The 19,890-nt window shown below is 40.7% G+C and overlaps 1 protein-coding gene across 1 annotated transcript in view; it reads left to right on the plus strand.

Moving 5' to 3' along the window:
• The first annotated feature begins 2,516 nt into the window (after positions 1 to 2,516).
• The window catches only part of ccdc50a (coiled-coil domain containing 50a), a 31,095-nt gene continuing 13,721 nt past the window's right edge, over positions 2,517 to 19,890 (plus strand). Inside the window, 12 exon segments of the mRNA XM_063891639.1 lie at positions 2,517 to 2,793; positions 6,396 to 6,458; positions 8,920 to 9,049; positions 11,367 to 11,457; positions 12,081 to 12,183; positions 14,850 to 15,671; positions 16,323 to 16,471; positions 16,909 to 16,953; positions 17,370 to 17,522; positions 17,662 to 17,744; positions 17,865 to 17,925; positions 17,927 to 17,975. Of these exon segments, the coding sequence (XP_063747709.1) occupies positions 2,739 to 2,793; positions 6,396 to 6,458; positions 8,920 to 9,049; positions 11,367 to 11,457; positions 12,081 to 12,183; positions 14,850 to 15,671; positions 16,323 to 16,471; positions 16,909 to 16,953; positions 17,370 to 17,522; positions 17,662 to 17,744; positions 17,865 to 17,925; positions 17,927 to 17,975 (1,804 nt within the window). The 5' untranslated portion in view covers positions 2,517 to 2,738.

Consider the following 19,890-nt stretch of genomic DNA (forward strand, 5'->3'; position numbering starts at 1 on the left):
AGAGTGATTATGTAAAGATAAGGGCAGTATAAAGAGGTGGGAATAATTGGCATAGTATAAACAGATGTAGTATGAACAAATATACAGATGTGCTATATTACTATACAGATGGCCAATATACATATATAATAAATATCTATCTATCTATCTATCTATCTATCTATCTATCTATCTATCTATCTATCTATCTATCTATCTATCTATCTATCTATCTATCTATCTATCTATCTATCTATCTATCTATCTTAAATAATATATATCATATATAACATGGACAATACACATACTTTATGACAGAAGGCTGTGACGTCAGCCCCGCCGCCAAATCCAGCTGCATTCAGCTCGGGGCGCAGGAGAGGTGCGCCCCAACATCGTCCTATCTCTTGTATTGAAGAGGAGCTACTGCGCATGTACAACTTTTAACGAGAGTCTAAGGGCAAAGATTCCTGCGCCCCAGGGCGGAAATACGTCACCAATCAGACAATGTCAACGAACGAAACAACTTTACTCATCATTAACTATGAAATATTTATCTTGCACATCTAAAAAAATATATAAATATATTTCGAAATATTTTTATTTTATTATTTCATTTTTATTTAATTTTTTTATGTCTTATTCAAGGAAATGTGGTGAGAGGTGAGTGGTGGGGCGGCTCCCTAGCGCCCTCTATTGGCCAGCCGCCACTGGTTTTATACAATGTTGCAATGCAACAAAGCTCTGTTCAAACCCTTCTTTATTCTAAACTAGTAGATCTTTACTGAAGCTATTGTCAGTACATTTTATTATTTCACACTGACTTTGGCAAAGTAAACACATGTTTCCCATGACAATTGTTTTAAAATCAAATATGTCCAATAAAAGCTTGTGCAAAATGCTACTCATCACCAACAACATAACAAATTCCCAAAAGCACCAATGCAAATGTGATCACCAGCAAGAGTCCTGACCTCCTGACATGATTGTATAAGACACTGTTAAAACTCTATCTTGGTAAATCAATGGTTGCTTATTAGTGTATATAGTTACAAGTGACTGTCTTATTGTCTTTGACTAATTTGATGTTCATTTACATCCTGAAATCAATGTCAAATATATAACTAGGACTGGAGGCCTATACCGGCAATCTACCCGAGGTTTTGTCTTCTAAAAAACGGTGGGATGTATAAAATGCTTTTTACTTTTATAAAGGAAGAGCGAGGCAGAGAGAAAAAGACAGGAATAGCCTACAGAGCTTGCAATGCCCAGACGTGCCTCTTCTTTATTCAGACAGACTTAATGTAGGTGTGTAGTCATTTTACTTACATTACATTCTTTGAGTTTTTTAACTAACGCCACCTGCAGCAGCCTCAAGGCATCATTACACATTTGTATCAGATAAAGCTCAGGCAAGCGTGCTCCCTGTCGCTTTGTGTTGAAGATGACTTCTTGCATCTGCAGAGGTCTACACACTGGAGGCGGGAGCTGCGTCAAACTTACCAGCAGTAGCTAGAGTTGTACCGGAAGTATGATAATTCAGTCTTCATAACAAGAGCATAGATGTTGCAAGCATGTTGAAAGCATGACTGCTCATAACTGCTCATTATCCTTTTTACTAAAAGATTAGTTTTGTGATAATAAAGGGTATTTTAGCCATTGTATGATCTTTGAATATTTATTGTGGATGAATCTTTCTGACATAATGTCGCAGATAAAAATAATATGTAAAAAAATAAAGGCACCTACAGTATGAGGTTTCAAATTGCACTGTTTGTGAAATGTGTGCAGTGATTCAGTAACTGTCACTCATTCATACCCACACTGTCCTGTTGAGGCATATAAGCTGAATGTTGTGATTTTAAAAAGTGATATCCAGTATGGTTTTTTGTGTTTTTTTCATTCACTTAACTATCAGTAATTTAAGCCAGGTTATGGAAGATATAACCCTTTAAGCCCTAGCAGATGCCCTGAAAAATAAATACCAAAATGAATCAGGAATTGTTTTCAGCAAGAATTCTTATATGGTGTTTCTATTTTGGAGTATTATTTACCTTACAGGAAAAAGTATATAATCTACATTTTTCAAAGCAATATATATATTTTAGTCTTGGATATAATTAATCATAATACTCTGGAAAAAGATTATGAATGTATGACATTATGAAAATAAATAACTACTACTCTCTCAACTGAGTTGAAGTAAAAGCAATTAATTCACTTTTAATGCTAACAACTATTTATTCTCCTTCTCTACTACAACTTTAAATGTGATGAAAAAATGTTTTTTTATGTACTATAGCCTACTTATACAAACATACTTTTATAATAAAGTGTAGTTAGAACTTCTAAAGATAAACTTCAACGGTTTCTGTTTGATAGGAGGTTTGGTTACTTCCATAGAGGCATGTTTCTAATAAAATAAAATCTACAAAAAAATCCACATGTTTTATTTTGAAATGTTCTAAGCGGAAGTGGTGTGCCGTGTCGCTGTGACTTGGCTAGCTGGTCATGTGAGGGTTAAGGGAGGGAGGGACCCTTGTTGAAAACCCTACAACACGTTAGTAGCTGCTAGGCAATTACAGCAGCGACGTATCGAAAGGAGGGTGGCCACCGAAACTAATCAAAAGGGCCGTCCAGCACCTGAACCATCAATCGGGTTTATGAGTAAAGGCGATCAATCAGCCCGCGGTTAACCTTCGGTGAAACGCGGAAGTGTAATTCAACGTCATCGTTTTTTGTGACTTATTATCGGTGACAACATGGCTGAAACTGACATTAGCATCGACAAGAATAAACTACCTGGAGTGAAAGAGGGTAACGTCTATAATATATTCGTGTGCAGTAAGCTAGCTGTTTAGCATCACATCACTAGCTAGGTGATACTAGCTAGGCTAACCGAGTGAACACAGGTGTATATGTTTGGTGTTGTGATTGTGATGGTTGCTAGCACATCTTGCCATTTGCTGCTAAGGCTGTTAATTCTGGAGTCAGGTGGTATACACTTCTCGGCCTGGGAACAGATGTCGTGCCAGATTTTGTATCCCATTCTACATACGTTTCTTATTAGGCCAGAATACTAGACATTATTTAAGAAGGGAGAAAACAGTTGGGCATATTGTATCCCAAATAACATTAATGGTTTGGATGATGCTCAAATGATTTGCGGGCAAGTGGACATTACAGTGTACCGTCTGTCACGAAACCTGTGTGTGTAAATGCATTGTTTGAGCCAAGTGGCTTAGTACTGATCCCATGGAGGTGTTTCGTGTTGTAAGGTATGTGGAGGACTAGATGATTTGTTTATGATGAAAACAGCATGAGCAGTGCACTCTTCATTTTGAATTTCGTATCTGACAAACAAAGGTGGAAGAACTCGTAGCCTACATGGTAGAGATCCTGTGTTACAAGTAAAAGTCCTGAATTCAAAATGTAACTGTACAAAACTATCAACTACTTGGAGACCCAACAGTGAAATGACTCGCTATGCATAACTTGTTAGCTTAATCTATCATGAGTATTGAATCATTAATATGTAAGTAACTTGAGTTTTCTTGCTTCTCAGATGTAGGGTTGTAGAAGTATCAAAAATGAAGTCCTAGTAAATGCAGCTATCTCAAATGTGTACTTAAGTACAGTACTTGAGGGTCTTAGAACATTTCCACCACTGCTGACATTAACTGTTATGTTTTGCTTTTGGCTTGAAAATCTGTCGCTGCTTTGACATTTTATCATGAAGACTTTGTCACAAGGAAGACATAACCAACACCAGGCCCCCCTTTCTTGTCTGCCTCTGTAAGTGATGTGAAGCTGGAGAGTGGATCTTTCACACTGAGGCAGGATTTGGATCTGAAGCTGTGTTTGTCGGAAGGACCCGTCCTGTTGGTGTGAAGCAGCTGCTCAGCAGGATGCTTGTTATTCTGGTCAGAGAGAAGGAACGTGCATTGCCACTGCTTGATTAGTCTGCAGAGGCAAAGACTCAGAAAGCTGCTGGAAAAGTTTCAAATTTCATCCACCATGTGTGAGGAATCAAGTAAATATTGTGAGCTGTCTAGTTGTGCCATAACTCACAGATTTACTGAGGTTGTATTTTGCCATTTCCCTCTGCACATAAAGTGGTTCTTTATACTTCAAACTGAGAATCATCCTGCCTCCACAATGCACAAATTGATCAAATGATTGGCGCTGTAATCCGTTTGTCACTTGTTGCTTTTGAAAATAACATCAAGTCAAATACTGCATTTAACGTACATAAGCTTTTGAAGCATCTGACACAAACATTGTTAGAGAAGTAAAATCAACTAGTGTTCACGCTGATATATCCAGCAGAATCAATCTCAATCAAGGTTCCTTGGCTAAGACTATTAAGCATATGGTTGAAAATAGTCTGTGTTGTTCAAATCCTGTACTGGTTGGGGCTTTGTGGAGGTCTCGCCCTCCTCTTGGCAGCATCTGCTTAAACCCAGCCATCGACCCAGTCACCTCCCATCATATTAAACTGGACAATCTGGACCACTCATCAGGGTTTAGTTTGAATCCCAGACGATTTTGTGCTTGGCTTTAACGCAAGCTAACACATACTCATAGACTGTTGCCAGTTATTAATTTTTTATATGGATGAGGTCATCTTTGTGAGAGCAGATGATGGGCTGTGAGCCTGGCAGCCTGGGGTTACTGAGCGTGGGTTTTCTCTGTAATGAAAGCTGAGAAAAAGCAGAGCTGGAAATACAAGATTAGTGTCGCATAAAGGCTTGACTGAATATATGTCGTGTATTAATTCTCATCCTATAACAAATAGAGTAGGTTAAAGAAATACTTAAGAGTAAGTAAAGTATTCTTTAGTTTGGTCTTCGCTGAACAGAAGCCTCTGCCAACAGCAGAGCGGTGCGTGGCTGCTTGTGAGATGAAATCATGACCTCTTTTTGTTCTTCTATATTTGATGCAGTGATGTTTACACAATTTTTGCAGCTGAAGAAACGTTTCTTCCCGTACTATTTTAAGGTGTATATGGTAACCACAGTGTAGTTAAATGCATGCACTGAAGATCTCTACAAGCAGATGCTTTTAAAGACATATGTCCTATGCTATAGGGTCCACATCCATAATTAGCTAAGGCTTTGAGAAAGGTCTTGAATATCCCTTTAGCTTTTACTGTTTCCTACACTGGAAACAGCCAGTATTCAAAAGACTGGTGGAGCCATACAAAATGAAAGGCTTCTTCATTCAGAACAGTTCCGATGGATGTGATGCTTTTTTTTTTTATTGGGTTTTTATAAGGAAACCCCCCTCCTCTAAACATTTTCACAATTGTTTTCATAATGACTGATTGCCCTCGGTAGCCTTAATATTGGAAAATCGTGGATGGAAAGTCTGCTATAATTTAGTGTTTTTTTGTGTCAAGTTCAGGATATTAGTCATATGTGATCAGTTTGAGTCCTCGAGCGTGCAACTGAAAAGACAATAGGCCAGATAAAAATGATATTCTGTTTTCAAAAACTCAGCTTCAGTAAGTGTGAGTCACTGGTAGTATGCTGTCTGTAAGATTTAAAGTTAAAACGGAGTCACGGTAACATATATTTGTGGCTGATTAACATTATGTAATTAAATCAGCATTTAGGATAAACCATTTTCAAAAATATATATATAACTGAATCTCTGACGGATGGACACGTAGTATCGCAGTATTTCTCGAGAACTGTCCACCAGTTTAGGGAATTTACCCGAAAGCTTGTCAGTGGTAAGCATACTTCTGACTAATTGCATCCCTTTGCACCTCTTGAATAACTTTGAATAAGATGTAGCCCAAAACTCACCACAAAATCAGCCCTTATTTAGGCTTTTACAGTCTGAGGGTGAATAGTTGTTTCTCATTCAAAGTTTCGCACACAGAAATAACCTAACCACACACCACTTGCCAAATGGCCAAACTTTTTTTTTTAACAGACTGAGAGAAACAGTTTGTTCCAGTTTTTAATCTTTGAAAAATATAGTCTCAAAGTGTGATGAAGAAAGTGTTAAATAAAGGTATTTTGTTTCAATGTAATCTAATAGTCACACAGTTTAAAAGGCACATCCATAAATCATGTGGACTCGTGGTGAGCATAAAATAAATCCATACATGTAATATCTCTTAAACTGCATTGATTGAAAAACAGACGCGTTGCTTATGTATATCATGAAACATGACCTCCTGTATTGGTTGTGAGACAGATTTAATTGTGTGGCTCTCCGTGCTTATCTGTGTACTGTGTAGTCATGTAGAACACCTGAAACTGAATGTCAGATTAAAATCTAACATCTCAACTGCCTCGAGCTTTCCTTGTACCAGCTTCATAGCTTTGAGTCTGAATAAACATGCATGAGACTCATTTTAAACCTTGTCTTTGTTCTTTTTCCATTTCAATATATTTCCTTTTCAGTGTGTCGAGACTTTGCTGTACTGGAGGACCACTGCCTGGCCTACAACCTCCAGGAGCAAGAAAGTAAGAAACTACAAATTAGCCATGTTTTTTTTTTATGTCATCTTCCCAGCCCTGTTCATCTTTCCCCTTTTTAAAAGATGGGTAATTCAAACAGGGGACATCTGCTTTAAATCTCACTGATCTGTGGTCCCATTCAGAAAACAGTCTGACTACCTTATTAAGAAAGGAAATAAATATTCATACAGGTATTGGAAGTCCATTTCCTGTCGGTTTAAACACTTGGTACATGTTTTCTGCATCAAACCCCTGACATCACCGCTGACCTGCTGCATTCTACTTGTAGGTCACTCAATGCTTACGTTGCAAGAGAACCAGCTATGAAAGATGTTTTCAGAGCGTTGCTGTAGAAAAAATGAATGCAGTCCACAAAGCTCCCTTTTTTTCATTTATGGAAAAATCTGGAATTGTCTCCCATCTGCAGCATCAGTGGCTGCAGTCTGATTAAGCCGACATAAACCCTGCTTCATCATCGCAGTTAACGGTGTGAATGGTGCAGGGTGCAACAACAATACTGTATCAGGGCCGTGGCAGTGGACTGCTGCATGCGATTAGTTTGGATTTCATTAATTTGTGTGTGATGCAGCTGTGGCACAGAGAAGCTTAGCCAGGTTTTTTTGGGGGGAACATGCTATGAGTTGTGGTGCCAGTGTGTGTCCCTGCATGCCTTATTAGACTAGCTGGTGCTTTTTATGTGAGCTCATATGTTTGTAATTAGCCGGCATGTTTTTCACATGATTTGAAAAGGCACTTTAGGGACTCACTTGAGAGGGTTTGTTCCCTCGCTGCTGATTTTCAGTAAGTGTATTATTAGGAATTGCTGAAAATCTCAATGTGATTATAACTTCTTTTTCTCGCATCAAAAGCTTTTTTGGCTTAAGTGTTTCCGGTTAAGTTATTCTGTGTGGAGCTGCTGGCCCTTGTCTGTAGGTTATGCGGTCGAGGCGGGTTGAAAGGACATGCATAACAGGGGCTTCCTTTGATCAGACACAAATGGATGTGCAGATGGCTGTGATGGCCACAGAAACTACTCATATCCTCCACCTTGACAGGAACTAACAGAAAAATGATTCTGCTTTTAGGGTGTGAAGGAAATTAGTTAAATTCTATTCACATTTTTTTTGGGGGGGGGAACTTGAAGCCTGTTGTTTCATAAACACTTACCAATCTTTACTTGGTTATTTCAATACATTACTCACCATAAATGGGTAAATTATGCAACAACTCTTTAAGTAAGAAGAACAAATGTCACCTAGCCTTGCCCTAACTGCAGGTTAGGTTTTTTTAGCTTAGATTCATTTTGTTTTGGCTGGCCTTTGTGTTGTCATTGACCCTTTTTAAAGCTTTAGTGATCCATGAAGAAGGATAATCCCCCTCTGCTCAGTTTGTTGCCACACTAACTGATCTGCTTTCACCTTTGACCTTGGAGGTTACTGAGGTGAATGCTGCCTGACTTCTGAATATGCAGTGTAATTTTTTCCTGGATCCTATCAACTGATGGCCGTCCCCAACAGATTTTTCTTGAACACATTGACTTTAAGTTAACAAGGAGTTAAAGCTGTTAAAGTTGTTTCTGGAATGTGTTTTTCTGTATTACTGCTTTTCACTGATATGTCTAAGGTTCAGACACTCTCACCCCAACTGCCCTGTTCTGAATGACGCGAGAGCCTTTCAAGGTTGCGTTTTGTTGAATGAACGAATGTCACAGTGTCTGGCCGTGTTTGTTTTGCTGCCTTGAAAGATGAATCAATTTTCCTTTTGTTAGATGTAGCGATGGATAAATGATAGCCTTAGCTTGAGTTATGACATCAGTTCTTTCCCCTCAGATATTTTTTTGTAAGGTGCCATAAACTTTAACAATTGATCAGCGTCATCCAAAAAAAAAATCAATGTCAGCCCCTTGACTTTTTATCAAGTCTCCCCAGCTGTGACTCGCAGCTTCCTCTTTCAATCCCACCAGTCACAAAGCATGAACTTTATGGAGCCTCTCACGGGTAAATTGCCAAACGTAATTTGGTCCTTTTCACATGAAAGCTGTGACCAGATCGATAGCCAGGTGAAACAGAGCTGAGCAAGTGAGTGATGCCCTCCTTGCTAACAAAGTACCCAGAGTGCGTCAGCAGGCAGGATTTATCATCTGTTATGGCCCACAACTAGCCATCACACAACCTTGGAACAGCACCTCAGTCGCGAACAGTCATTTCTCAGTGACTAAGAGCGCTCTCTGTTTATCACCAGAGACTGGAGCACCTGTGTCCTCGATGTTCATCTTGTTCTCTTCAGTCCATCTTAACAACACTGCTGCTCCCCAGAGAGGAAACGTTAAGAACGTGTGAATCTGTAAATAAACTCCTTGATGCTCTGCTGCTCATCACTTCTCTAGTTCCTCATCACCAGCCACAGGCCCTCTCTGCTCTGTGTACACACATTTTAAGAGAAGTGCTTATGTGTTTGTGTCCAACAGTTGAGAGCCACTTGGCGTCCAACGTCAATAAGAGCCGTCTGGTGCAGAAGGACCTGCTTGTAGCCAAGAAGCTGCAGGAGGAGGAGGATCTGAGGGCCAAGGGCCAGATCCTGAAGCAGCATGTTGAAATGTAGGTGTTTCTCTCTCTCACACACACACACATTATAGGTTGCGACTCTCATATTTTATATCAAAGCACAAGTTAATGGAGGAAATTGACAATGAATCTATACACACAAAAGTGGAGTAGGCAACTCATGAAAATACGTGGTAAAAAGATACATTTTTCTTTAGTAACATATTTGATACCAAGAGTTGTTCAGAATACTTTGCAATAGTAGCTGTGTGCAGTATTGCTGTTGATGGCATCTGTTTCAGATTAGTGTAATCTAGTGTAATTACTCCCATTCCCCTATAGCGACAGATTTATGCTTCAGCAGCGAGGGGATCCATCACTCCCACCACAGATAGCTCCAAACTGATTTATCCTTCAGTGGAGGGTTGACCCTTTTATCGTCGTAAATTAGTAGGTCACGGCTTGCATTTATTACCAGCGCGTTCATGCTCTTTCATTTAGTTTGTGCTCGAGAGCAAAGATACAAAGAATCAGAATTTGGTTTATTACCAAGTAGGTTTACACATACGAAGAATATGCTTGGGTACATACAGAGACACAGAAAGAATAATACGTAGCAACAAAAAAAAGTAACTATAAAAGCTATTTTATGACTTGTAAGAGATGAAAAATAAAGACAGTATTTACACAAAATAGAATTATGTGGGAAACTGAGTACAGTGAAATACAATACAAGGTTTGACTTTGTCAGAAATGAAGATTTTTCTACATTCTGTGTTACTGAGTCATACATTCAGTACATATACATTGTACTTGACTCAACATTATTGATTGATTAGTTCTGGTTGTTAGATCACACAATATAGTGTCTATCTTATCTGAAACAAAGATAATCCTCAAGAATGTCTCTTGATATGTTGTTTTCACAAACGTGTAGTAAAACAAGCAGCCAAAACAGATCTCAGTTTCTGTGGTCTCTGTGTTGCATCTTCATAGCCCTGAAGTATAATGATATTTCCTACGGGGTCTGTAAGCTCTACAGTAGCTGCATGTCCAAAGCTCTGCAGCTCCCACACAGTTGACTGACAGCTCACTCACACAGGGAAGTGTTCTGTTGCCTCTTGTTTTTGGTCCAGATCAGGAGCTGCAATCAAGCCCACTCTGGAGTTAGTCCATGCAATCTTTATTAAAATGAAAATGCTGACTCACAGCTTAGAGCGAGCCCTGCTTCACAAACCTACACAAGCACACACACACACAGACATACTCTCCCCCCGGGGAGAGGCCAGATGCTCCAGCATCGATGCAGGCAAGTCAATGCTGCTCATCACGCTGGGAGCTCACACTGTCATCCACCCTGCACTTACCAATGCCACTTTATATTCACACACTCTGACATGTGGCTGAGCGCACACACACACACACACACACACACACACACACACACACACACACACACACACACACACACACACACACACACACACACACAGGGGAATGCAGCATCTCTTGTTTCTTAGTACGTTCTGATGAAGGCATATTAGGGCGCTACTGGAAAGCATTACACTTATGTTTGTCTCAGAACTCAAACTGAAAAATGATCTTTGCTTGCCAGCCCTCGGGGCAGATGGTGTTGTCAAAATCACGTCTGTGAAAGATGAGTGAGCCAAAGTGAGCACATACTCCTGCCTGAAGCAAACATGCTACCTCTCACATGTTAGATAACGTCTCTGCTGATCACTGCTCTCTGATTATTAACTGTTGTGTGCCTTTGGTTCACTTTGCATTTAGATGTATTATTATTTTTTGACATTGATGACGTGTTTTAATTTTCTACAATGTTTTAAAAAAGGGCTGCAAATGAATAATTTTCAATTAATCTGACATCTTTTTTATTTATTAATTGGTTGTTTGCTATAAAATGTCTTGTTTAGTTTGTCAAACACCGGAAGATGTTCAGTTTAATGTGTTTATGAAACAGAACAGCAGGAAATCTTTATATTTTAGAGGAATAAAACAGCCCTATTTATAAATGCAGTGAATTTTAATTTAATCCTCATGACGAGGTGGAAAATGTATGTAATGTCTGAGAGGGATTATAGAAAATCAGAAGAAAGCCAACAGATGAATCAGCAGGAAGTGCTTAGAAGAAAGAAGAGATACAGGGAACTGACAAACATTTTTATTGTTTATAAGATGCTTTACATGAATGAAAAGCATGTAAAAACAGTGGTTCATGGCCATCGTCAAGAAACATTTTACATTAAACATTAATAACGCCATGACCCCAAAGCTATTAAAAGGTTAACTTTATGTTTTCTTTGTTCTCCATACCCCTCCCCACACACACATGAACCCTTGGTAACCTCAGAGAGCGTCAAGACAATGAGATCGCCCAGGAGATTCAGGAAGAACTGGTGCGACAGGCCGAGCAGCAGCTAAAGCAGGAAGAGAAGGATGCGGTAAGAAACGCACACACACACTGACATCTTTGCACACTACGGCACAATGTAGGGAACATCTACTCCACCCGTCTGTCATTACTCTGAGTATAGATGTACTGTACTGGGTGGGTCATTCAACTGAATCGTCACGTCTCCCCAGTGTAATAAAGGAATGACGGCCACAGGGATCTGACCTGTATTTTTTCTCAAAGGTTAATCACAATGGTTGTGTCCTACATAAAGGGCAGCGATTCAATGAAGTATATGCACCGAGATGCTTCAGGTGAATCAGCCCATCAGCGTGCAGGGGGATGGGGAAGGTGGTTGGACTAAGATGGAATTACAGTACAACATGTACAAGAGACATATCCAAAAACGTTACCTTTATTTTCAAAATCTTTGTAGATTTTCAGTTAATCTTTCAAAAAGTATTGCTTTCCCTTTTAAGTTTAAGGAGTTGTGGTTCCCATTGCTTCGCAGTTCTGTCATCTCACCACTGTCATCTGATATACTTGAAGCTACTCTGATGTCAAAAACTACTACCCAAAACAAAGTGACATATTTGTTACATCTCAGCCCAAACAAGGATTTTTCATATTTACTTGGGACCCCTTGTTTACTGTGGCTTTGTTTGTTTGTAGGCCATAGCTCGTAAGCTGCAGGAGAAGGAGATGAAAGAGGAAAGGAGGAGACAGAAGCAGATGGAATCGAACCTTGAGCAGGAGTACTTTGAGGATCACGGAGGTAGGCAGAGAATCCCTGACTGATGTTATTATGTGGCCGTTCCTGCGTCTCCTGTCCTTAAGGACATGAGAGAAGATGTACCTCCTCCTCTGAGGCCATTTCTTTTTTCAGGTCAGGATGTCTAAGGGTTTGCTTTTGATGCTGCACAGAGCTGGAGACTGTGGCACACTCGAGGCAAAGATTTTGAAATACATTTATGAGCTCATTATGAACCTTGAAGGCAGGATTATATGTTCCTACAGAGAAAAATATGTGATTTCAATTCCATTCTACAGGAAACAGTGCTGTAAAGGGTTTAACAGTGCTCCAGTTTTATGATGCAGCTTGAATTTGCTTTGAAGACAGATTTAACCTCGGTATAAAATTAATCGCAAATTGTCGGGAATGATTGTATCAAAAACATAAGGATTTACCGTCTAATGATGCAGACCAACAGTTATGTATCTGTCCTCCTTCTTTAACAGTGGAGAGAATGTGTCACACATCTGTGTTAAGTAACCCTTTGCGGATGATTTAGCTCAAATCTAGGTTCGATGCAATCGCCAAATGTGCGATTGTGAGTATAGGAGTTAAGTGTATTTCTCACAAACTGGTGTAATGTGGCACATTGACTGCATGAACACTTGTGTGGTGTTTGGATTTTGTTCACGTTTAGCATAACACAAAAAACAAACAGTTTCCGCTCTCTCTGCTTGGTTTTTTCCCGTCCAAACACCTTTCTATTCTCTGCAATAAATACACAGGACTATGTTGTATTTACTTTCTCTGCCAGTGTTGTATTGACTCTTAGGAATAGTTTTGTTGGCTTATAAGAGGAATCTAAGGCTTCCACTCCTTGACTTTCAATAGGGCAGTTAAACATTGTCTGCAAAACAGGACAGCGTGACAGACCGTAGTCGAAAGACAGTTTCTGTTACAGATGCCTGGTTTAGATACTGCAGCACCTCACTGTGTATCCGCTGTGTTGACTTGAACAGGACTGAGAAAAATGTTCTCAGCTGTCAGTCTGTCTGTCCTGCTGTGTCTGTATCTCATCAGCTGCCCAGGTGCTCTGCCTCTCTGTAAAGCTGTCACACGTGGCTGGTGCTTAATGAAGCCACAGCCTGTGCTTGCTGACTGAGCTATTTATACTGGAATATTTGCGCCACTGCCAGGCGCACTGTCTTTGCCCTATTGTTTTGCTGGTTAAATAAACCCTCACCTATAATGTCCCTGCATAGTGTGTGTGAATGTACACACAGTAGAACAATGACTCGGTTCCCTTGTTTACTTTGGCCTCTAACCCTGTACAAGTCGCTGTGAGTAAGCGGACATATTTATGCAGGTTAGTAGATTTTCACAGAGCTGTTACAGTTTCAGACCAAATCTCTGAGCAATTTAACCTTCTTGTGCTCGTGACAGTTTCATTTTAATCCCCCCTTCCACCAAATGTGTATGCCCACCTTATGCTCATGTACACACTGGCAGAGACACACACATTCACACCAGATCATGTTGCTTTCCATCCGGTCGTGTAATTGGCTGCTCCTCTCAGGAAACGATCGCCTGCTGTCTTAATCCAGTGGATTACAGTCGCACACAAACCAGCGGGGGGGCAGATCTGTCTCAGGTTGACTGGTAAAAATGGGAAGGAAGAGAGGTTATTTAGAAGAGAGCAAACACTTATGCCTCCTCTCTTGGTGTATGTATTTACCAGTCAGGCCGTTTTGTACCTGCCTTTTGTTTTCAAAATGTGAACATCAACGTGGTGTTGAGAAGTAAAGTAGTCGGGGAGATAACTTGAATTCCATTGAGCAGACAGGCCTCTGCTGTTTGCTTTACACAGCACTACGGTTTTCTTAAGAGGTGAGCATTTGTGACGTCCCTAGTTCAGTTATTTTTCCTTTTTAACTCAATCTCGCACAGTTTTAAAAAATGCAGTGATTGCATTTTTCGTGGGATTCTGATTTCACAAAAGTCTGGGTTTTTTCTCCAATGAAAAATAAAGTTGTTTGTTTATACATATCAGAGAACATGTATAAAGTAAACTATTTAATAATTGTCTAACACAATTTATTTATTTATTTATTCATTCAGACACAACAGGTAAGTAAAGGTGCATATTATTATTTTAGACACACCCCACCTACAGACAGACGCTGTGATGACTCTGACCAGTATGCATGGGAATGACTCAGAATCATTGTTAGGTTTGTTGTTCCAAATGTTTTAAGGTTGTACCACCAAATCATTTTGGAATTGCAGGTGTTACAGATCGCCAACGTTATGTACGTTCAACAAAACTGAAGAGCTGGAAATGAAGGGTGTTGTTTGTTTACTACTATAAGTCTGAAGTATTTGGAGCTTTTTTACTCTTCAGGACAAAATTGTGTGAATATTACCATCTTTATTTAAGGCTCCAAACACTTTAAACTCTGACACGATTTAACCCCAGGGTAGTAATCCCATCTCTGGACATTTTGGGAGCAGCCTCTTCATCCACCCTTAACATCCATAGCATGAACTTTGTCTTTCCATCAATGTCCTCACAGGGGTTATGTCTTACTAACCATCTTAGCTTACATCAGTCCTGTGTTTTTTTTTGTTTTGTTTTTATGTTTCTATGTTGTCATCAAACACCTTCATCATTCTGTCCTCGCCGCCCTCTTCCGATCCTCTCTGCTCAGCTGCCAGTCAACACCTTGACCCGGAGAAACACAGGCGTCACAAATCCAGTTCCCCAGGCCGACATGATGCATATGCTCCAGTGAGCACACATCGTGATAACTCCCCTGAATATAGCTCAACACACCCCAAAAGGAGCAGGTACCCAAGACAGGACCCAGCAGCACCCCACAGCCACTCCCGATACCCCGAGCATCACCTAGTGGCAGAAGGAGGGCGAAGCAGGCACGCAGACCCGTACCCAGAGCACCTGTTGCCCTCTAAAGGCAAGCATGGGGACAGGTACACAGAGTATGAGCCCACAGAAACTGGCAGGGCCAGGGGCGACGGGGGGGGCGACACAGTGGTCAGGACAAAGGAGAGACCGGGCAGACCGCCTCCACCACAGAGCCCCATAGAGAGAGACGGGGCCTGGGATAGGAAAAGGGACAGGCACCATGATCGAGACAAAGGCAGAGACCTGGACTGGGAGAGGCATATGGGGAAGGATCCGAGGAGAGAGCAGGACCTCAGGGGGGCGAGAGCAGGAGGGAGAGATGATGAAAGAGAGAGAGACAGGCAGAGACAGAAAGACAAAGACAGACAACGGATAAGAACAATGAGCAGGGACAGAGGATTCGAAGAGGAACGGGGGCACAGCAGGGACCGGCCCAGGGAGGGCAAGGCGTCTTGGGAGGAGGAGGAGGATGACGGTGAGAGGGAGAGGAGGGCCGGGGTCCGGCTGCGTATCCACTCAGGCCCCGAAAATGTGTTTGATGATCTGGAGTTGGAAGGCGGGGGTCCTGGCAGGGGACGCAGTCATTCTCGTTCCAACGGAGAGACAGGTACCGCCCTGAGCCCCCCCCCCCCCCCCCCTTGGGGCTCTGTGGGGGAGTTTGTGTGGTGTGCAGCTTTTTTGGCTTTGGCAATCTCAGGTGGTGGGTTCATCTAACCTTGCAATCACTAACAAAGACACTAATTTCCTCCCTTCTCATGAGGACCACCAAGTGATTCAGATGATGGTTTGGATGATTCAATTTGTTGTTGTTGTGCTGTGGGGTTGTTTCAGTTGCAATGTGTGCTGGGTTGTTGCAACGAGCAAAGAAATGATCACACTGATATTTTGTGTGTTGTGATTTTGTCGTAGATTAGCGTCGCATATTCTGATGACCTCAAATCTGGTAATCTCAAAGGGTTTCAGGGCTAGCGTGCTGGTTGTATTATCCCAAAAATGGTAAAAACATTTAACCAAACCCACTGATAAACACCAGTAGAGACGCACTGCAGCCCTTTGAGGTGCCTCATCACTTAAATCCAACTATAATTGAATTACTCGATCAGTCAGAAAATTATGTTTAATTGGATCATTCAATTTGTCATTAGTTAAGAAAAATGCCCCCAAAAAATAATAATAATTTAAAATAAAATATACTGATTATTTGACTATGGAAAGAAACCTTTTATCTATTGTTAACTGTTTTTGGCGAAATCAACAGGTCGTATTGTGCACCGAGGGAGCGGAGCAGTGATTCCAGCAGAGTTCGGAGTGACCGAGGCCACCAAGGGATTAGCAAAGCTCGATATCCGTGAGCAGGAGCTGAAGGACATGGAGGTGGCCAGGAAACTGCAGGAGGAGGAGATCAAGGTGAGGAAGAAAACCTGAAACCTTTTTTGTTTTCTGCATGTAAGATATGAAGGAAAAATTTTAATACAAAACCCTTAAAAATTGAAATTACACAATATGTTGAAGATGTCTTATTCTACTGGGTTTTATGTAAAAATACCATTACCTGGTCATTACTTAACAACCTCAAGCACTTAAACCTAGTACTAAGAGCCACAAAGAGCAACACCCATCAGATATACAAACTAATCTGATATGCTTAAGCAACCCAGCTCCAATATCTGGAGCAAATACTGTAGCAAAGAAGCACCAGAATGGCACATTGTGATACATTGAAATACACTCTGATGTCAATGCAAAAAACAAACTGAAATGCCTCAATCTCGGCCATTTCCTATGTTATGTAACACTGGAACAATGTTTTCCACTCTGACTTTTTGATTGTTCTCTGGTTTCAGGCCAGCAAGATGCACGTGCGTTCAGCTCAAGTCGCGCAGGATGAGGTGAGTGGGCACGAAGTCTGGAAACCTCTCTTAAGCTGTCTTTCCTCTTTTTTTATATACCCTTTAATTTCCTGAACTGAGGCAATTGAATCAGCTTTATTTTCCTACACTCTTGATTCTGCAAGGCCATTTCTAAACCAGCTTTTGGCCCTAGGTTATCTAAAAAGTAATGTGATGTACCACTGTGCTGTGGCATTTTATTATAGATATATTATATGGCTATTTAATGGTCTTTAAATATCGCTGCGTAAGATAATTTGCTTCTCTTTGTATTTTGCTGCTGCAACGCAAACATTTCCCAGTTTGGGATAAATGAAGTACTTCTGATTCTGATAATAAATGCATTGCCCACACATTAAATGCATGAGGTTGTTCTGTGTTAATTATCCTGTTGATGTGTCTGATGCATCTGGCAGGAAATCGCCCGACTGTTAATGGAACAAGAGAAGAAGGAGTACAGGAAAAATCGAGATCGGGAGAAAGAGCAGGACAGGGAGGAGAAAGAGAGGGAGAGGTTGGCCTTGGAGAAGATGGCATATGAAAGGAGGCGTCCAGAGGGAGACTACCGGGTAATTTGCTCTAACCAAACTAATTTTAAAAGATTTGCTTTGGGGTGAAATATTTTTACAGACCTGACTTAAAAAAGTGTATTTCCACTGCGGTACTGGAACCATAATTTAAGAAACCATAATTTGTGTTGGTTTCCAGCCCAGCTCGGAGGAAGTCGTCCGGCCCAGAACACGGGATGAGCAGGAACACCAGAGGCAGAGGAACCACAACAAGCCTTCCAGGTACAGTACAAGACTCTTTACTTCTTAAGACCAAATATTTTGCGTCAGTCGAGGCTCACAATCTCAATTATGTCATTAACTTTTTAATGTTTAATGTTTTTCTCCCTCCGTCTGTCTCAGGCCTCCTCAGCCTCGTGCACATGACTATGAGAACGTGAACTCTGCCTACGGCTACTCGGACCTCCATGCCCCCCCCCCGCGCTCCCACCAGACCCGAGGCTCATATCAGAGGTATAAAACACAGATTATTAACATTACAGTTTATTACTTTACTAAAGTTTTATTTTTTTGGCCTTCTTAAAGCTTGAAGTGATAGTATTTTTTAAAATATGTTTTACTCGATTCCATTTGCTGAATGCTTCAAAAATGGTGGACTGTCTTGACTGTATATATTCTGTACTGTTGTGGAAAGTAGTGTTGGTCTTTAAATAACAATTAAGAAAATAAAAGTTCTCAACTCACAAACCTTCCCATAATTATGAATCCTGGTTTATAAAAAGTTTATATGCTGTATATCAGTTGAGTTGTGGCTGTTAGATAAGCCAATTGCTATTTGCACACAGGGTATAAATAGTCAGCAATGCTAATTGTACCTGGGTGTAAATCATCAAGAATATATTATTGTCAAATATTTGTTGTGGGTTTTTTTGTTACACCTGGGTGCAAATATTATTGTTGACTGTTTTCACCTGGGTGTACATATTTTTGGGGTTTTTTTTACACCCCGGTGCAAATAGCATTCTTGACTATTTACACCCGGGTCTAAATATTGTTGTCCACTATTTTCACCCGGGTGCAAATATTGTTGTACTTTCCGGATCTCAGAGACAAGCTGATGTTTGAAAGTTGCAGTGCAGAAATACTATGAATGCAGCGTGACGTGTCAGTACTGATAGATGTGTCTGTCTCCTCCGTCTCTGACAGGTGCCTATTATAAGCGGTGACTCCGGCTCTACACCCTGTCCAGACATCCTTTCAGTCCTCCTTCGTCCTCTTTTTTATTTTTATTTATCTTTGTGTTTTACTCTGTTGACCCAAAACTTTCGGAAAAGTTAATGCAATGGGATTCTTTTCTTTTCTTTTTTTAAATACCCTCCAAAGTCGGCCCAGAGTTAGGAAAGTGTGTTTGTGAGTGATGCAATCGCACTCATCTGTTCCTTTGTTTTATTTGTAAATTATTTTATTGTTTCTTTTAACTGACTCAACATCCAGACAAGCCAAAAGCCTTGTGACACGACTCCCCCTGATTCTTAGCTGTCAACATGTAGAGGCTCCTCACTTTCTGTGGTCAACATGTGCTGATGCTCCTGCCATCTGTGGACCATGCCATCACAAGGGCTCAACGCCTCTGCTGGATATGACCATGCAATCTCTAAATTCCTCTCATGGACGTGCCTGCCTGGTCCAACTCGGCTGCTAGTGTCTTACATACCAACATGGCAGCTGCTTTATACCTCATGCTGCAGTTCTGTTGTCTTATCATGCTGTGCTACGAGGCTATACAGGCCCTCTCCATGTGCCATACAGCGTACCACTCCTGTTATTCAAACAACTCGAAAAATAAGCCTTTATCAAGATGCTGGTAGTTTTGCTTCGACATTTTTTACCACCTTGTTCCAGTGCAGGGGAGGTGGAGCTTTGTGATGATCCATGGACATTTTAATTGGCTGTAGGCTGTCTTCTTCTGCTTGTGTGGGGCACTTTTTAGCCCCATCACCCTTAAAACTGTGGATGGATGATATTCTGTGTATGACTCACTGTTTCTATGTGCATGCTTACTGAAAGTATACAACTGTGTACATGCATTTCAGCTCTATACCAAGTTCTCTGACTCCCTCTTTATTGTCAAAGCCACAAAAAGCCAATAATATCTTTGTGAATGAACAAAATATATTAGCTCATACTGTACTGCTGTGAAATATATCACTTTCCTGCCATTATTTCAGATCAGCTTATCATTTACAAACCAAACCTGGCCCATAAAAGAACCAGTACCCAAATGAAATGCATGTACATTGCTTGTCTGTCAAACCTGAATTCATGCTTGTGCTTGTATGCACTTGTTGTTGCGATGGAATATATGCTCTTTTATTTAAATGTAAATATCCAGTTTTTGTTTCTTTTTTAATTGTGCCACCAAATGATG

Source organism: Eleginops maclovinus, chromosome 9 (assembly GCF_036324505.1).
Source record: "Eleginops maclovinus isolate JMC-PN-2008 ecotype Puerto Natales chromosome 9, JC_Emac_rtc_rv5, whole genome shotgun sequence".
In the NCBI taxonomy this organism is placed as follows: Eukaryota; Metazoa; Chordata; class Actinopteri; order Perciformes; family Eleginopidae; genus Eleginops; species Eleginops maclovinus.